The sequence below is a fragment of the Poecilia formosa genome, unplaced genomic scaffold, assembly GCF_000485575.1.
Source record: "Poecilia formosa unplaced genomic scaffold, Poecilia_formosa-5.1.2 Scaffold86, whole genome shotgun sequence".
In the NCBI taxonomy this organism is placed as follows: domain Eukaryota; kingdom Metazoa; phylum Chordata; class Actinopteri; order Cyprinodontiformes; family Poeciliidae; genus Poecilia; species Poecilia formosa.
The window spans coordinates 20,467-40,054 of record NW_006800025.1 but is presented as its reverse complement, the minus strand read 5'-3'; the positions used below and the strand labels follow the sequence as shown (position 1 = coordinate 40,054).

The 19,588-nt window shown below is 38.7% G+C and overlaps 1 protein-coding gene across 1 annotated transcript in view; it reads right to left on the bottom strand.

Moving 5' to 3' along the window:
- Window positions 1-19,021, bottom strand: part of LOC103141536 (mitogen-activated protein kinase kinase kinase 5) — a 20,451-nt gene extending 1,430 nt beyond the window's left edge. Inside the window, exons 1-27 of the mRNA XM_007557219.2 lie at window positions 18,227-19,021; window positions 18,001-18,140; window positions 16,890-17,077; window positions 15,866-16,034; window positions 15,460-15,566; window positions 15,105-15,275; window positions 14,157-14,269; window positions 13,909-14,068; window positions 13,631-13,781; window positions 11,779-11,883; window positions 11,403-11,452; window positions 10,802-10,897; window positions 9,184-9,268; window positions 8,795-8,928; window positions 8,379-8,506; window positions 6,723-6,859; window positions 6,129-6,234; window positions 5,886-6,043; window positions 4,617-4,818; window positions 4,358-4,526; window positions 3,843-4,008; window positions 3,174-3,359; window positions 2,987-3,092; window positions 1,645-1,891; window positions 1,330-1,442; window positions 350-447; window positions 171-247 (exon numbers count right to left, since the gene is read on the bottom strand). Coding sequence (XP_007557281.1) covers window positions 171-247; window positions 350-447; window positions 1,330-1,442; window positions 1,645-1,891; window positions 2,987-3,092; window positions 3,174-3,359; window positions 3,843-4,008; window positions 4,358-4,526; window positions 4,617-4,818; window positions 5,886-6,043; window positions 6,129-6,234; window positions 6,723-6,859; window positions 8,379-8,506; window positions 8,795-8,928; window positions 9,184-9,268; window positions 10,802-10,897; window positions 11,403-11,452; window positions 11,779-11,883; window positions 13,631-13,781; window positions 13,909-14,068; window positions 14,157-14,269; window positions 15,105-15,275; window positions 15,460-15,566; window positions 15,866-16,034; window positions 16,890-17,077; window positions 18,001-18,140; window positions 18,227-18,569 — 3,905 coding nt within the window. The 5' untranslated portion in view covers window positions 18,570-19,021. The remainder of the gene's footprint in view (window positions 1-170; window positions 248-349; window positions 448-1,329; window positions 1,443-1,644; window positions 1,892-2,986; window positions 3,093-3,173; window positions 3,360-3,842; window positions 4,009-4,357; window positions 4,527-4,616; window positions 4,819-5,885; window positions 6,044-6,128; window positions 6,235-6,722; window positions 6,860-8,378; window positions 8,507-8,794; window positions 8,929-9,183; window positions 9,269-10,801; window positions 10,898-11,402; window positions 11,453-11,778; window positions 11,884-13,630; window positions 13,782-13,908; window positions 14,069-14,156; window positions 14,270-15,104; window positions 15,276-15,459; window positions 15,567-15,865; window positions 16,035-16,889; window positions 17,078-18,000; window positions 18,141-18,226) is intronic.
- Between the last annotated feature and the right edge of the window lie 567 nt (window positions 19,022-19,588).

Here is a 19,588-nt window from a genome sequence, read left to right as displayed (position 1 = left end):
TGTGTGTGTGTGTGTGTGTGTGTGTGGGTGAGTGTTTGTTTGTGGGCACCAGAAGGAGGCGCTCGCCTAGGGCGTCAATTATATAAAAACAGTTATTGTGAATGATGCATGATGTGTGCCTGTTTCTGCCTGGACAGACTGTGTGAGGATGATGTGCAGAGACAGTTTACCTTAATCCACAGTACACCAAGTCTTCCCTGGAGGCCATGTGGAGGAGACAGTCCAAGGTGAACTCATGAGCAAGCAGCTAAAAAACGAGAGCAGATAGGTGAGATTAACGGAGAGCAGAGGAGTAATACCGACATGCCTTAGGACTATACCCCAAAAATAAAACCCTAACTTCATTTACCTTATTGATGGTGTCTTGATCCACAGGGACAGATTTGAGCCAGCAAACCAAACTTTTAGTCTCTGCATTAGAGCATTTAGTTGAATTCAACTCGCTTTCTGTAAGGTACAGATTGCACCACAGTTAAAAATGTCAATACAACTGTCACCGACTAGATACATGGAGTGTTAAGTGATGTTAATTTTACACCTAAATATGACATTTTGGCCTCTGCAACCAGACTGTATAATCATTAGTTAATATTCCAAATCAAGTTTGGGCATAAAAGCTGCTGATCTGCGGCCAACGCCTCAGAGGGAAACCAGTCCAGACAGCAACATGCCTGAAACAGAGGCGTGGTAGAGACTGCAGCAGTGAAGCAACACTCATGATGACCAAAAGGGCTTGGCCCTCTGATGTCATGGTGTTTAATGCTATTTAATGTCACTGAAAAGCCAGGATTCTGAGAAAAAAAAATGCTGTAAAAATTTGACATCAAGTACACAGTAGTGAGTTTTACTCTTTTCTTTTTTCAAAATCGTCCCAACTGGCCCTTTTTCCTGTTTTCCCTGTCTGAACCTAACGACTAAATACATTTTGAAGGGTGGATGTGTTTATAGAAGCTTCATAATCCATTGTATTTGTTGTTTGTATGCTAATTTATTTTGGATATTTAAAATATTTTACAGATCCTGTGATAAATATTCTTTAGAAATAAGTTAATTGATATTTGAGTAAGTGCACTTCCATTATTATGGGTTTTTTTATGCTATTAGCTAACAGTGGTCTCAAAACAACAATAATATTGCTTACTGCAACCATTTCTGGGACAAAATGTGTTGACATGACATGCCTACTATGTCATGATAGGCATGATACTTGAATTTATTGTAAATATACTTGCAAAGTAGATTTATAATAAATTCACCTTCTACTTACAAATGTTACATTACAAGTATCCATTTGAACGCATTGGTCTCTGTAATTATAACAGGTTTTACCTTCGATGATGAACGTTTTCCTCAGCTCATCTATCTGCTCCTGTCTCTTCAGGACAGAGCCCCTCAGCAGCTCCTGGTACTCTCTCTCCTTCTCAGTCAGCTCATTCAGCAGTCTGACACATGACACAAAAAGCCATCAGCACTGAAAACATGCAACATATTTTTTTTGTTTCGCTCTTAAAAAAAAAAAAAAAAAAGAAGGAAAACCTGTAAGGGTTTTTCACACTTTAAAAGCAAAAATGCTGCTCCACTATATTACAATGTTTTCTTATTGTATTTGTTCCGATAATAAAAGTGGAGAGACCCGAAAGGTACCTCCTGGTCTCTACTCTCATGTCTTTCAGCTTCTCGCTGAGCGTACAGTTCCTGTCGAATAAGACCTCATCTGGGGGGCCGAGCCTGGCTGCTGTCCCATTCTCATTCCTGGTTTCTGCCTGCTGATTGTCTATTGGCGCCATCGGCTGGTTGGGGACAAGAACTACAGGAGTGTCCGGGTCGACAGACTGCTCCTCGGGGATGCTGTCCTCGGTCTCAAACGACAACTGCAGATGGAGTTTCAGCTCTAAGAGGCGAGGAGATCAGAAGTGAACGCACATGAAAGGAAATACATCAGGTGAAAGCGTTAAATACTCCTTACTGTGCATCACTGTGTGCAGAGGATGTCTGTGTCACAAACTGATACCCAGTAAACCCGTAGGTTTACTGAGCATAAATGTGTCTAGTAGAAAGCATAATCACAGCAATCCTAATTTTAAAAAATGAAATAAAATCTCTTCCATGTCATTTCACAACCAGCAGACTGATTAAGAGCGCCAAGCTCTTTCTGTAGGATATTTGGTGTTACGACTTAAATGCCTCCTCAATATCTTCCTTCATATGTAGCTAAAAGAAGGGGTTACTTGAATTTTGTTGGAAGTCCACCAGTTATCAAATCTCTCCATTCCTATTATTTCTGCTACAAACATGGCGTTTTCACATAAAAATGTATTTTGAAGAGCACTCGAAACTCACAAAACAGACAGCGGTGGAAGTAAACTCAGATTGAATGTATTTTCTTCTGTCTTTTGCATTTCAGAGCATAAAATTAGCTTTAGTCATGTCACATTTACACCAAAGGGAAAAACAGAGCTATAGCTTTTTAATTAAAACTTCCTAGATTCTGATCATCTTAAAAATGTAAACTATGGAGGTAAAAAAAAAAAAATGCTCCTATTACATTTATTTTATATGCAAATCTGAATAAATTAAATAACTACAGCATTATTTTTTAACATTACCTTTTTAACCCAGCTGAATAAATGTACAGAGGTGAAAAAATTCTACATTTTACTGTTTAGGTGACTTTGGTTATGTGGCAGGAGAATTAATTTTACAAATGAAAAGGGGTGGGTTAGCTCATCATTTAATGATGAGCTAATTACCCCAAGGTGGCCAACTGACCTGCATATTGATGCATAGGAGTCTGAACACTTAGTGGAGATGGGAAAATGAAACTTGTAGTCTAGAAGCGCTTTGAGTGTTCAGCATGCCTAGAGTTCAAGTCATTTTAAAGATTTTAAAAATGAAGAACATCATCACCAGAGCTGCAAATAAATGTGTACCCCGTAGCAGTTGTATAAACACAGATAAGGAAATTAAGTGTGAAATAGTCCTCTACCTGGGAGCAGGACAGTGATGGCATCCTGCACAGCCTGTCTCAGCAGATTGTCCAGAGCAAACATCCAGTGAGGTTTCACCTGTTGCTGCTTCAACACCTTCTTCACCTACAGCCACACTGAATGGTTAAATACGAGTCCATGAAGGTACCTTTTACGTTGCATATAGAAGCAGAAAAAGTGGCTTACTGCATCCTGAAAGTTAAAGAGCACCATCTGCAGGCTGTTCAGAGGTATTGCTGCTGCTAACAGAGTTGAGCGAAGCTCCAGAAGGCCGGTGGCGAGCTGCTTTCTGTCTGGGGAGCGGATGTTTTCACGGAGGCAGGCGATAAGTGTGATGATGTGGTCTTCACTAAGCGATGATCCCTCATCCAACTTTTAAAGAAGAAGAGAAATATTGAAACAAAAGGGGAAACTATTTCTACTGTTCATTGCAAATAGTTCTAAACTACAAATCTTTGCAATTCAAAAAGAATGAGTCTTATGATTAGGGATCTAAAAATGCACAACAATGGTTGAATAAATGTGCACCTTCTTAAAGTAACAGTTTATTAAATTACATTTTGATCACGTTGTAATATCAAGTTTTTTATGAGTCAACAAATGCCATTAAGGTAGACATGAACAAATAAGAACAGTCAGCTGTCTCACTAAGATTTTTCTGACATTAGCTAATTTGAAAAAGCTAGCAGAAAGGAATTTAACTGATTTAATTTACCAAAAGAAGGGCATAAAAACCACAACATTATGTATATACCATAGCACAGTAACATCATGTTAAAAGTTAGTGTGCATACATTTCATATCAACTTCATCTGTAAACATTTGAATCTTCTGTCTGAACTTTGCTGCACACACCTGTGGTATTGACTCCTGCAAATAAGTGACAACATAACTGATGTAGTCGGTGAGGACTCTGTGGAGCGTCGCTCTCCTCTCACTGTCCTTTCGCAGCATAAAGAGGCCGATGTTCTCTTCTGATGAGGCTGGACTGGACATGTCTGATGAAGAGTCATACGGTGTTCTGTACAGCAGAACAAAGAAATGAGTCAGTCAGACAAAACTACATCACTGGAATATCATAAAAATTACAGAATGTGGTAATAAAGTCGATGATGACATTTGGAGAAATGAAGAAAAAAAAAAGTGGGGTTTGTAGGTTATTTCCAAAGTTAAACACAGTTGTGAGATTTAAGGAAAAATAATTCTGGGTTTCTTTCTGTGAAAAAGAAAGCAGCTTGGCCTGAACTTAAAACTAAAACCTCAGAGTGGCTAAAACTAAAACCTCAGAGTGGCTCGACACTGATGGAGCAACGACCCACAGAAATACGGTAACAGCTCGGATTTATCGGCTCAGCAAAAACTTCACTCACGACAGGAAGCCGCTGGGGCATGGGGGACTCTCTGAGATCCCTGTCACTCTGAGGGGGGACCAGCGCTTCCTCATGTCCAGAGAAGACGCCAGGTCAACCGAGCCTGTGTCCGAATCAGTGTCCTCCACCAGGATGGAGACGGGCACTGATAAACTGCGATGATAATCAGCTGCAAAACCGAGAACGGTTACATTTAAGAGAATTCACTAGTTTTCAAAACAAAATAAGACAAACGTGTGAAGTTCAGATAAAGCCTTACTAGAATTACTCGAATCTTTCAAGTCTGAGTCCTTTGGGGGTTTGATCCTCTTCCTGGAGGGCGACTTGAGGAAGCAGTCATTCAGCAGCTCTGTGGCCGTGGCTCTGTCGTCCGGGTCTGGCACGAAGCAGCTCATGATGAAGTCCTTGGCCTCAGCTGACATGGTGTCTGGAACCGTCGGGTGGATTTTAAACATGCCCACCTTGATGGGATAATCAGAGTTAATCATTTTTATAAAACATTAAAATTGGATAGATGATATAAATTCAGAAGATGTAAAATCATTTCTTTTAGTGGTGTATTTTTGATTTAAATTCAAGATTAACGTGTTAAAACGCAACATAGTGATACGATGCCAGCATTGCTCTGATTTGATTTCTGTAAAAAAAAAAGTACAAGCACATGTGACAGAAGATCCTTGAAAACTATTTTTTATTGATGTTTTGATGGTTAGTCTGAAATATGCTGACAACCCAACCATAAGCCACATAGATAGTACCAAAATATTCAATAAATTAGTTATTATTGTTCAATATGCATTTCACTACGTGAAGCGAACTATAACGGTTAATTACTCACAGACAGTCATTTCCAAGCCTTCATTTCTGTTCATTAGGATGTTTTTCTGCTTACAGCTAATAAAAGCATGACATCGAGGATGAGAATATTACTCCAGAATAATAAAAAAGATTTAAACCAAAAATGAAGAATAAAAGAAAGGTATTTAAAAGCATCGATTCACCGATTCACCCACTTGAAACGTTTTGTTAAACCTTTGACGTCATTTATGCTTAGGGTGTGTCTGCTGGCATAATATAAATTTAGACATTTCCAACCTAAAGGAAATTGTCAAAAGTGCTCAGTAAATGCTTTACAAAAAGCTAAAAAGTGAAAAATTAAAACATGAATACATCAAAACTAGTATATAGAGATGAATCAAAAAAAACAAACAAACCCTGAACTGCTACACCTTTGTTTGTATCCACAAAAAGCAGCATACCTGCTAAGAGCTAAGCCTGGTTGGTTTAGTTTTTATTTGAAAACCCTGAGGACTAGAGGGCGCTGAAAGCTACCTGCAGTCATACTAAAGGAAAAGTCCCACCTGAAAGCTACATGGGAGGTGAGCTGTAGCAGCAAGTGTGTATTGTAAACATAAGCGGAAAAGCAGCTTCCCTGGGACAAGTGAAACAGCATCACATTGTTGAGCGCACAGTAAGGAGTGTAAGACAGCTGCTAATACCCCAACAAAAACAGGTGTTTGTTATTTACCTTAAACATGGCTGCCTGAGGACTTCCCAGCTCATGAAAAGGAGGCTTGCCTGTTGCCATTTCTATGATAGTACACCCTAGGGACCAAATATCAGCAGGCTTCCCATAACCTCGAGGCCCTTGGTCTATAATCTCTGGAGCCATGTACTGAAGTGTTCCTTTAAAAAAAAAAAAAGAGGCCAGTGATTAAAGCTCTCTACTTTAACCAGTTCCTAGAAAACGTACAAATCCCATGATTCTTGCCTGTAAAAGTTTCAGTGCAGGGGTTGATCCCTGCTAATCGCTTGGAGGTCCCAAAATCAGAGATCTTCAGCACGCCGCTGTAGGTGTTGATGAGCACGTTGTCGCCCTGCAGCACAGGGGAAAAAACTTATCAGGAAAAGCTAATGTGAAACAATCCAGAAGGCAGTGGTGGTGTTAGATAAACTAAACCGCCAATGTTTTACAACCCTGACAAAATAGTTAAATTTTCATATAATAGAAATAAATAATTTAAAAAATATATATAATCAATTTAAAACAGGAGTTTTTGCACCAGTTTTACCAGTCTGGCTAGGCTGAACTTTGTAATGATCAATTAAACAAAGAAAGTGTACAATACTTGGCTGCTAAATTTTTTAACCACTAGCAGCTGGAGTCACACATATAAACATATCTCAACATATCTTTAAGTATATATCTTATTGTTTTTTTATACAAGTTTAAATAAATATGCATTTTTTTTAAAGATTCCTTCTGGAGATCCAGAAAAATTTCAAATACTTTCTGTACTTTTAGCCTTCAATGTCAGGCCAAACAATGCTTAGGTAAGGTAAATCAAAGGAAGCAACTTTTCACCTTAATATCTCTGTGGACAATCTCGTTGTCATGAAGGTACTTCAGTCCCTCCAAGATCTGTTTGGTGTAGAAAATGATGGTAGCTTCATTGTCCTTCAGTGGACCCCACTTGGAGCGCAAGAGAGAAGATAAACTTCCTGAAAAAGTGCAAAACAAAAATCTTCAATATTTGCTTTAGAGGCTAAAACTTCCATTGAAAACTCACAAATTTAAGCATTTGAATTGCTTGTGTGTCCAACCAGACAGGTCCAATGTTTGGTTTCAGTTATTCCAGTAACGTCATAGTCTGAAAATGTTTTCCTCTTGCAGGATATTTTTAGAACGACTAATAGCTTTAAAACAGGTTTTCTGTGAATGTTGATTCATCACATGCATTTGTTCTTTTGATCACATTATATCCCTGACAGGCACCAATCCGTCAAAAAGCAACACGTTAAAGAAAGAAAAGCGTCAGAGTTGGAACAAGCACTTGGCTCTGCTTGTTCTGGAAATTCCTAAGCAGCAAGTTTCTGATCCTCCAGAGTAGATAGTTTCCCATGATTACTAAATATTACTGTTTGCCACAGTGAGCTCCATATTTTATTTTTTTTATTCCAGTAGCATAATCTCAAGCTGAAACAATTTCAAAACCCAATTGAGGGGTGGGGTACACGCTTGACAAGTCGTCACAACATTACAAGGCAATACAGGACTAAGACTTGTTGACCCAGCAGTTATGTTTTTAAAACTGTAGGAGAAAGCTTATCCAGAGACGATGCACCCATGCATGGAGAGAACATGCAAACTCCATGCAGAAATCCTGTTGCCCAAAGGCAACAGTGTCAACCACTGTTCCACCATGCAGCCCTCTGGGCAGCTAATAACATAAATGTCAATCAAGTGTGTGTGGCGAGTGTTGACCACTACAAATAAGGCTTAAAAAAAATTGCTGTCTACATTCACAGTAATAATGAAATAGCCTGAAGCAGCTGGAACTCTGAGTAACAGGGACCCATCTTTGTTTTAACATATTGCACAATGAGGAGGATGAAGGAACAAAAAAGAAAAAAAATTCCAGCTCAAAGTTCCAAAATGCAGCAAAGTGTCTGTAAATAAATGTATTTTTATCCACATATTCCAACCGGTTGTTTGGGACGCATTCCAGGAAACCATCACAAACACAAACATGTAGAGTTTGCTGACTCAGCTTGATCTTTAGCTGACAGATTTGCTTTGTTCAGATAAGACTAAAATTTAATGTGTCCACAACAAACAGCACAGGTAAGGTTTGGCATCAAACCAAGGATGAAACTGTGAGAAAGCCTCTCATACTCAGTGTTGGCTCTGTTGGAGGATCTGTGAGATATATATATATATATATCTGTGAGATATATATGTGAGATATATATATATATATATATCTGTGAGATATATATGTGAGATATATATATATATATATATCTGTGAGATATATATGTGAGATATATATATATATATATATATATATATATGTTCCCAGACGTAGATTGTAGTGACAGCATTGACAGCAGGGGTGCCAATTAAGGATTTATTCAGCTTATTTAACATACCCAGGTTTATTTTAAAGGTTGTCCCCGATAAATTACATTGACACAATATCAGATGAATTTCGCATAAGTTTTATCTGTGAATTTGTACCTCCTGGGACTTCTTCCATAAAGATTTTGATGAAACCGTCCTGACTGACGGAGCCGAGGTACTGGACAATGTTCCTGTGTTTGAGCCTTTTATGTAGAGCTATTTCCTCATGGAGCGGCTGCGAGTACCTGAGTAAAACAAATTTAGCATCATATGTTACGTGTTAGTTTTAGTCATGCAATAAGGAAGCATATTCATTTAGAGGGATTAGGTGCTCAAAATTTCTATCAAAGTTTGTCCTAAGAAAGATTTTTGATTCACTTCAAGTTCTTTCTCTCATACTTGTATCAGAATAAACATTACAATGTCTTGCACATTTGAAAATATTGTCACTTTGTGTCAGCAAAACAAGCTGACGGGGACAACAAAAAAAGCTAAATGTATCAAGTGAATAAAGAAGAAAATAGATCTCCTACGTGCTGTCCTTTTCAGGAATCTCTTTGATGGCAATGCGGACTTGGTTGCTGAGGTCTCTACCAGCGTACACCACACCATACGTCCCTTTCCCAAGAACCACTCTGTCGCCATTTTCATGGGTCTCGTAGATGAACTGAAACATCAAGAAGCGGAGAGAAGCAGGATTGTGAGGAATTTCACAGGTATGGAATGAAAAAGGCAATTCAGAGAGTTGCTTGACTAAAATCCTTGTTTTAAACTACGGCACACAAGCACAACATGTTTGGGAAAAGTTACACTGTGCGTTTTTCTTGGGAAACTGCTGCTGTTTTTCTTGTTTAACTGCCAGGAAAGGCCTAAAATAGAGCGAACGTTGCGTCAGAGGAAAGAAGTGCAGACGGTGACTGACCTCAAGTATCCCCTGCGTTAGAAGTTGGGGGTCCTGGGTGGGGTTTTCAGCCTGGTGGAGCAAAGAGTTCACCAACTCGCAGAAACTAGTGAGAGAACATTAAACAAAATTGCAAATAATATTGCAAATAATATCTAAAAATATATCTAAATAAAATAGCTCTTATTTTCAGTTCTTTTTAGTCCTGATGTAAAAACAATGACCATAACCTCCAGTTTTAAAAACTGATTCCAGTTAAGGAGTGAATAAACACTTTCACCTTTTAAGACTTTTTTTAAACACAATGTTTCATTTCTCTTCCACATGTAATACTTTGCATTGGTCTGTCATACATAAATCCAATAAAATACATTACAGTTTGTTGGTTGCACAACAACTAGTGAAAAAGGACAAGGACGCCAAGTGCATTACTAAAAAAAAAAACTATGCAGATGAACAAACAAATGGAAATAAATAAGCATAAAGCACCTTTAAATATTTGTTCTTGTCGAGGTTTTAGATTTTATTTGAGAGGTCTGTCAGAACAGCTTGAAATCAACGTTATGCGTTAGCATTTCCTCACGCTGTATTATGATGCAGTAATGTTCTATTGGACATGCTAATGTTGAAGATCCTGTCTTTTTTAACAAGCTTCAACTTCTAGCCGAGAGCAGTTGACTTCCTGTTGTCTACTTTTCATTTCTAGGAAGGAGTGCTTACTATTATAAAGGGAAGGTTAAGGTTTTGGCTTCTATTTAAAATTGTTTTTAACCATTGCTACAATAACCTGCATACAAAACAAGTTTTTAAATTAAAAAAAAACAACAACGTTATTTCCATTTTGTAACTTTGCAGCATCCCCCCCCACCAAAAAAAAAGAAGTTAATCCATATAAAAATAAATCCTAAAGCATTTAAGAACTTCCTCGTCTAAAAATAATAATAGAAGAAGACTCTCCGTTTCAATCAAAGCATTCCCAAGTAACACGGCCTTGTATTAAGGCCTCTTAAGAAGACAAACATGTTTATCTGTAACTAAAACAAAATGTGTGCTTCTAAAGTTTAGCTTTTGTGCAACTTTATTGAACAAAATCCACAGTTCGAGCACACAGCGTGTGTAGTTTTCTCTCTTTCTATATAAAATCACAGGTCATAAACTTTTTTCTACCATCATGCATCGTGTCGTTCTTAAAGGGGTATTATCAGGACAGAAATCTGTGGAATAAAAACAATACAGTAGTTTGAGCATATATTTAGCCATACACCAATTGAATTGTTCTAACTAAATACTAAATCAAATAAATGCTTGCCCAATATGATTAATGTACCTATTAATTAAACAATATCACGTTCTTAACATATTTTCAGGGCTCTACCCCTACATTCAATGGGAGATTACGCATCTGAAGCAGAACTGAAAGGATCAGTGTTTTTAAGGAGGCACAAAGGAAACATGAGTCACCCAAACTGATTTCATCACAATCACCTCCTCAGGCCACTGTCTGAACTCGGCGACACAAAAACACCTCCTTGCGATCCTCCTCCACGTTGCGTCGGTGGCTCTGTTCATTTGCGCAGCCAGTTCAGGCAGTTTGGCCGTAAGCGAGTCATTGTTTAACTCGAATACACAAGTTACTCACCCCTTGCAGTGGATCTCTGAAGGAAAACAAAGCTGGAAGTCATCAGAGTTGTAGTGCACATACAGGAAGCAGCTCCGCTCATCAATCTTTGACGCACTTCAGGGAAAGTGGATACGAACATATGTAGCTTATTTGTTAAATTCAAATGAAAAAAGACTGATTCTTTTCAGATGTTATGACACACTAATATAACCTGCTTTCGGTATACTATCTAAACCCTGTTTGGAACAATGGGTAAAGTTAATATTTTTGTTGTGTCAGGCCAAGTAATGGGGGAAGGGTTGGTATTGTCATGTTCAACTCCAGAAGAAATCACCCAACATCACACTGAAACCTAATAAAATCATTACTAGCACAGCAGGTTGCTGCTGAATTAGCTCAAAATGGCCTAAATTAGCACATAAGATGACCCTGGAGAGCACTCTGACACCGATCAGTAGCCACAAGGGATCAAGAAATAAATAAGAAAGAAGTCAAGCCTGAAACCATGTTGATGGAATAGAAATGTGAGGGCGAGCCAAAGTTTTCCCAGACAACCAGCATGTTATGAGTTCCCCTGACAACAACACATCCAGCTAAGAGGTGCAGCGCTCCTCCTTACCTCACTCCTCGGATTTTAGTTGCTGGGAAAGTCCACTGGTGCAAGCCTTTCTGCAGAATCAATTACAAGACGGGGGAAAAAAAATGGGGGGAGAAAATAAGCTGGTTGGCTGATGCAACATGTTGCAAACCAGTTTTCATTTGCATGAAGGTATAAACGGAAGAAAAAGAGATCTGTGTGGAATTTGTGGCATGAGAAAAGTCGTATTTTCCCTCATGTATTTGCTCTATAGGCACACACCCATACACTGCAATCATGTCAACATTCACACCAACATTAATCAGCTAAATAACTTCAGTAATAAAAGCAGCACTGCATATCCTATATTGTATTCTGACGTATGAACAAACAGAAAGACATATGGAGAAGCTCCAACCTTCAAAGGTGTGACGTGTTTCAGTTGAACAGTGCGACTCTCGTCCTCTTCGCTCACACTCACAATGGACGGCTGGTAGACTTTACTGGGCTCCAGAATGAGCACCTGGCACACACATTCAAATTCAATCAACATTCAATAATAGTATGTTTATTGGCTTTGAGTTTGTGATAGAATCTGGTGTTTATTTATTGGATTCAAACTCCTCAGAGCTTACCACTCCTGATGTTTTTCCATACAATTTCTTCTTCTACTTCTACGTTTGTGCAATATAACCACTCGAATATAAAAATTATATATATTATATATTTCTTTATTGAGGAGGATGAGATTTTTATTAGCTAATATGCTAACAGTATGATTTTTTTTTTTACTAACGGTAGCACAAAAACCACTGTCGTTACAGGTAGCTACAACCTTTTCTCTTTGTAAACACATTTAACCCTGTAGAATTTCAGTTTTGCTGCATTTCTCTTGTGTGTTCACTGCTGATTATTTAGGTCCAAATCTACTTTCAGCAGAATAAATTGGCTGGCTTGTTTGCTTTTATTGCAGCTTTCAGTGGTTTTCTGCTTAAGTTTCATCTTGTACTTTCTATCCGTCCCTTACATCTACTGTAATTCTTCGGTGTGCCGTTTTGAAAATGTTTGGCTCCTCTAATATTTCTGAGAATTAGTGGTCCTTAACAACCATTTCCGCATCAGATGAGCTTTCTGCAGCATATCATCTTACCAATTCACAGCGGATTTTTGGAGGAAATGCAATGTGTTTAAGGCTTATTTGATAAGATTGGGATCTGAAGAGAGGAGGACGTCGATTACAATCCAGAAGGAATCAAATGTTTTCTATTTTAACTTTTCCAAACTGAAAGTTAAAACTTTAAGATAGATGAATTGTTTTTTTGCAACATAATCTTACATATAAATATTTACGTAAACTAAATTAGTAAAGAAAAAAAATCTTACATCAATGGTGGTGTAATGCTTTTTGGCACATCTGGAGTTAATATATTTAAAACCCCCTTGCGTCAACATAACACCTATTCTCATTGCATTCAGCGTTAGGGTGATCTTTGTCCATCCCTTATTGCATAATCTCTAAACTATTAGAGTCATGAGCTCCTTTCTCTTCAGCTATGTGATTTAGGCCTAGGAACTGACATGGCCAAAGAGAAATTTTTATTTTGTGAACCATTTCTATGTTTTTTTTGACCATTCATTTTGAATCACTGTCCAGATAAAAGATACACTTTAGTTGTTTTCGATAAAGGCCATCCATTTTTTAATTGCTAATTATTTTAGAGATCAACACTAAGTGTTTCGGAACCCTAAGAATAAAGTTGCCATGTTACCTCATCGTCCCTTCTCACACTCCTCACCACACAGCTCAGGAGATGTCCAATTTTTCTCTACATATTTGTTTTTTTTTTCCACTCTGAATCTACCTAAAGTTTATTTTAGCAAAACATTTATGCCTGTTCTATTCTAGCCAAAGCACCCAGTTCTAATTAAAGTCCTACAATGCTGGGGAAAAAAATAAAACTTTCCTTTTTTTAAGTTACAGTTTTAATAACTAAACAAAAAAAGATGTAAGGAATATCTAAATTTAAAAAAAAACATTTATCTTGTTATTACAGAAATTGTAAAAGATGTCATTAGATGCAGTGTCAAAAATACTTCTTAACATTCTACTCTTTTAAATCTGGAAAAAACTGTACTACAACAGTTTTCTAAATTGAAACAAACGTGAGGCTCTGCTATTGCACAAAAGGTGAATAAAATGTTTTATAAAAGCTTTTTACACATCTTTGTGAGGTATGCCAGTAAGTGTAGAGGTGTTTGTATTCTCTTACTGGGCAGCGATTTGTCGAGACGGTGGGTTTACAGGATTGCAGGAGCAACTCCATCCAGAAGTCCACCATATCCTGTTTGGGAGACCGCACCTCAGGAGGCTTGGCGAACTGGCGGTACAGGATGTACGTCTCCATAATGGATGCCAAATACCTAAGGGCAACGCATAACAATGATAAGTCCACATGGAGTTACAATTGAAATATCCGATTAATGCTTTTGAAACAACAACAACAACAAAAAAACAGAACAAGTTCAAGAATTTGTGCTTAATTCTCACCAAACAGGAGCCTTGAGTCTATAGAGCTTCTCAGAAGCTTCTATGACTTTCCTGAACTCTTTAGCGAGGATGTTCGCTCCGAGGTAGAATCCTACATCCCAGTATTCTGTCATCTTCTCCAAACTGCCCTTTCTGCCGAGCAGCGTGCTTATGGTAACACCTAAATGTTTTTATGAAGAAACTTTAGGTCATTTACCACACTATTCTGAAATTCCTTAAAACAATCTTAGGAATGAGTAGATTTGCACCTATTTTGCGCAGCTCAATGGAGGTCTCAAATTCATGTCCAGCTGCCATCAGGAGGACCACACTGTTGATCCCAGAGTGGAAGGTTGGCTCGGCTTCGAAAGCTTTCCCATACCTAAGGATGAACAAAATGTGTTTTAGAAAGTCAAACTGGGAGTACATGTTTTACTGGAAAACACTGAATAATTCAAACATTGAAGTTCATCTAATTTGGATTTCTTACACACAGACCTCAACAAGCTACAAATTTGATACATCAGATACACACCGAGTGAAATTCCAAGTGGTTTTATTTTTGTTTTGATTTTTGATGGATGATCCATCAAAATAGATGGATGAAAACTTCAAACTTGTTTTGTCTGAATTGCTAAATATTACAGAACATTTTTCCCTAGTAAATTTGCAGAAACCCCACCTTACTAATAAGTATGACACGCGATACTTTTACATGAATTGCTGTATCCAAGTGGTGCAGTATGAAGGATAATGCCCTAGTCTTTAAAACATGTGTTTGCGCTTATGTGTTTGCTTTTGGTTTCTGTTTCCTACAAGTTTTCCTTCCACTCATCACTGTAAACAGCCACATTCTTGACTATTAGTATTTGTCCAGTATCACCAGTGACCTTTTGTGACCTACCCTCCTCCCTCAGGCTAAAAACAATCTTCTAGACAACTATTAAGTCAGCAGATCTCTTTGTGATTATTTTTTTTCTTAAAATATTACATTTTAGTTTGAATACAAGATCTCATTTTCTCAATAACTGAATTTTGGGTTTTCATTAACTGTGAGCTACTTTCAGCAAAATCAACAGAAATAAACAATTGAAATACATTATTTTCTCTTCTAGTGATTCTATACATTAACCGAGTTTAATTTTTTTATGCTTATTTTAATATCCTGAGAAGCACCAGTATATGACCGGATCCAAAAACACACAAACTGGATGTACCAATAACAGGCCTGGTCCCTGCTGGACACGTCAGTGAAGCCCGAGCTCATGAACATGTCTTTGTAGATCCGTCCACACAGGCAGTAGACGTCTGATGCCACTTTGTCTCCCGACTCCACAATGGGCAAGATTAATTTCAGAGCCTTTGCTCGATCGCCGGGATGATTCCTCCTAAAAACGGGATAAAGGGATTATATTTGCAGCCTGGCAGCTTTGACTAAGTCCTTTAGAGGACTGAATGCAAACACAACAAGCAAAAGCCATGTGCAAAGAATATAACAAAACACATGGCTGAAACCAGAGAGGAGGTGATTACAAATGTTTAATTATGTAGATTACACAAACAGGTGGGTACCTGTTCAGAGCAAAGATGTAATGAAACTTGATATTCTGATGCCTTGCTGCCTGACACATCGGCAGGTTGTTCAGAGTCTCCACCAGTTTGATCATGGCATCATAATCCTATGGAAAAGTAACAAAGTAGGAACAAAAATTACGGAGAAAATGTGTCTTTTTGTCTCAATTGCATAGGAAATTTGGGCACTATGCGCCAAGAACCTGTAAACTATTTCATAATAAGCCTTTTTTTCTAATTTAAGAAAAATGGTTTTATGATCAGTTAAATCTCAACATTTAACTCACACATCTTTTTACAAGACATAGTGACCTTCCTCGGTTATTATTACAAAATGGTTTTATCAAATAAAACCATTTTAGTTTGTTCACATACTAAAACTAGACAAAACTCATAAAGTGATCACCTGAACATCTCTGTAGGACAACAACAAGTTCATGACTATATCCGGCGTGAGCAGATCTACGCTATCCAGGCGACTCTGGATGCGACTCAGCTCCTCGCTCAGAGCTTTTCCACTGAATCGCTCCCGGGCCAAGCGGATCTCTTGCCTCAGTGACTCCCGGAAGTACTCGCTGTTGGCAAAGACACAAAGGAAAGTAGGTGCCTTTCCACTGTTTCACAATCTTCTATAAACCAAAACAGGTGGAGTTTGAAGTTTGGAAAATTGTGTTTTTACAAGGTGTTCATACACTGTAAACCCAAATTGTATTCTACACATACTACATATACTAGTACTAATCTTTTCGTTATTTTGCAAAAAAGGCGGGACCATTACTAAACAAAACAAGTATTTGCTGTAGTATTGGCTCCTAGCTGAGACTCCTCTCCTTTACATGTTTTTACTGATTTTGGGAGGGATTTGTCAGTGAGCACTAGACAGGTGAGCCAGTCGGTGGCAGTAATGCACATTTGAGTCGTTTGCCAGCACAAAGAAGAAGAAGAAGAAGAAGAAGAAGACCCTCGAACCTAATGCACGTTTCATCTGACCGTTGGCTGCATGGGTTTCCTGCTGATCACATTAACGTAATGAAGTGGGGAAATCAGGGTCATTAGGTTGATGTGATAGTTTGGCGACATATGGTAGGGCGCAAATTTGATTCAGTTATACACACAAGTAAGAATTACTGATAAATATAAGTAACAAACACTGATAATCATAACAATTACTGACATATGTGATTAATGGTTGAGCTAATTACTCATAAACAGTTTTAAAACCTTTAGTTCTTTAGTAATTCATTATATTGGACATAATACTTTATGTAAACAGAGCTTGATTTGTTTGGTTTTTAATTTTGCAAAACCTAGACAACCCAATGCAGTCACTTAACCATACGTGGCTTTAGTACTGATTACTGATTTGGGTTGACAGTGCACGCAGGGACATGATAAAACAAGCAATTGGAGAACTGTGGCGTTTAACTGACCTGGACTGAATGTGCACATTGTTCAACAGGTGCACCAGCCTCTCCACCAGTGGGGTCAGAAGGGGCTCCAGCTGTAAACTGGGCTGCATCAGCTCCTTGATGCAGGTCATCATGGTGGCATCACAGGCGAACACTTTGCCCTGAGGTGACACCACGTAGGGGATGAAGGTGTAACTCCCACACTGTTCCTAAACAAACAGAACAGGCATCAGTGAGCACTGTGAGGAGCACTGTGGCTTTGGGCCACAGTTTCAGTTTCTGCGCATGCCTGATGGCATTTGATTGGAAAGTTTATGACAAAATAACCCCAAGTCTGAATAAAAAGAAGCCTTTTAGAAATAAACTGAAACACCCAAATACGAGATTATGCTGCAAAATAATGGACTTAACAATTTTATGCAACCCCAAATTCTTGATTATAGTGTGTCTGTTTTATATTTACAATAGCTCCATCCGACATGTTAGAATTTCATTGAGAAGTTCATCTAGTTCAATCATTCAATTCAAAACTTGAAGCTCATATGCAGAAGACCTGAAACTTACAAATTCAGCTTTCCGTGAAAATGAAATACAGAATACTACCATAGACCAATAAGACAAAGATTTTGTGCGCAGAAATGCCATGCAGCTACATAGCTACAGGAAAGAATATTTGACCGTTCACAGTATTTTTTTCAAGCATTTTAAGGACAATTGTTTTAAAGAAATTAGAAAAATATAAACTGAAAGATTTTACTCAAAATAAATACACCTAGTGCGATGCATCTATACTGCACCCTAAAACGTACACACCTACAATACATGTTCTAGAAAAGAAAAAAACAACAACTGTTCAGTTGTTTCATAAGCGATAATGGGAATAATTGGATTTTGAACCTTCCACAAATCATGGCCCAGTAAATAATCATCATAACTATGGGGTTTTTGCAAAGCACACTGCAAGTACTTGCCTGCACTTACATTCATTAAAAATCCAATAGTCATGAACTCTACAGTGTTTCTTTGGCGTGTCTTGTCTGACAGCCAGACAGCAGTTTTGTAATCCAGCATGGCTGCATGCTCTGGTTAAAGTTTTACCCGGATTTCAAACCAATAGATAGACACGTGTTACCTTCAGAGCCTGCAGATCGCTGTCCTGCTTGTAACAATACAGGATAATGTTGTTTGTCATGCTGAAGCTCTCTCTCACTCCCAGGTGATAGAAAAGAGAAGGCTGGCAGAAAGAGTCGCTCATCTCCACGACGGCTACATCTGCGGAGAGATGAACAGGCAGGGTGAGTTTAACTGTTAGGCATAACAACATATATTCCCCCTTCAGTCTGCGTGCCTACACTTGCCTGCATTGTAGAAACTATCCAGGATGTCTGTGGTTCCCACTGAAATTTGACCAAAAGAAACTGTTCTGAAAGAGGCGTGCGCGTCTGCGCAGGCTTCCTTCAAACACTTCAGCGACAAGTTCTCCTCTGTCTGCGGCACAGACGCGTCCTCGCTGACAATATAAGCCACGGACACCGCTCTGCTCCGACTGCGCGGGGATACGAGCTGCTTGCCCGACCCGCCGCTGCTGGCTGTCAGCTCCAGCACCGAAGAGTCCTGCCACAAACTTCCAGCGGACACCCACACGGGATCCTTCCTCCTCCCGTCACGCAGGCTCATCCGCCTGCGCTCCGTCGTGTACATTTTTCCAGCCGAATGTGCCTGAAAGTTAGTGCATGTTCTGGTTTTGTGGTGGAAAAGTGAAGACACAGTTGCTTGTTCCTGTGAATTCCCAGGTGTGCCGCAGCCGCCTTCGCTCTTCCCACATCCCGTCAAGCACTCCCAGTGCTTCCCACCACAGGATCCGCCCTCCTGGCCCGGCCTCCTCCCCTACTCCTGAGGCCGAAACCGAACCGAGCACTCATGTGCAAAGGACTTGCCGATTTGCTACTCGGAGTTGCCGTACGCTGAAATTAAGACAACGACTTACGCACGAACAGTCCCGTGGCCGCATGTGGAAAGAGTGAGCAAAGTACGTAGGTTTGTAGAATCTGTGGCCCCTTTTGCGACACCTAGTGTCGATGCGGCGAAACTACCGTGATGCGCGACACATCATGAACAAGATTATCCACATTACATGAATGGAAATTAAAATGTTAAAAATTGGACAGAAATACAGTGATGTCATTTAATGCTATTGTTTTTGCTGTTAATAAGTAAAAATGTGATTTTTTTAAAATAATTTTTGATTCAGCAGAAAACATTTTTTTTATCCAGTCAGTCTACAACTTATCTGTTATTGGATTCTTTCAAAAGCATTGGTTGGAACTGATAAACAAAAACAAACAAAGAACCCACACACATTTTGTGTTCACGGTCTTCTTAATTTGTGAATATATCAGGCATTAGGAGCGAATTCACACAAGTTTTCAAACCAACAGGCTTCATATGGCCACTTTAAAACATTTACGTTGTTTCCCTTAAGCAGCTAAACTTATGCACTAATTCGGTCACATATCCTTTCAGAAGGCCAATGCTTTCCTAAGCTTTAATTTCCTGGAAAATATCTTGGATGTTGTTTCAATATTTCATCATAATATTTTTTTTTTCATGATGCCATCTGTGTCCCAGAATTTCCCAGCCTCCATTTTACTCAGCTGATGTGATTTGATCAGAAGCATACAAATCCATGACATGATCAGTTGGCTTTTACTTAGTTGTTA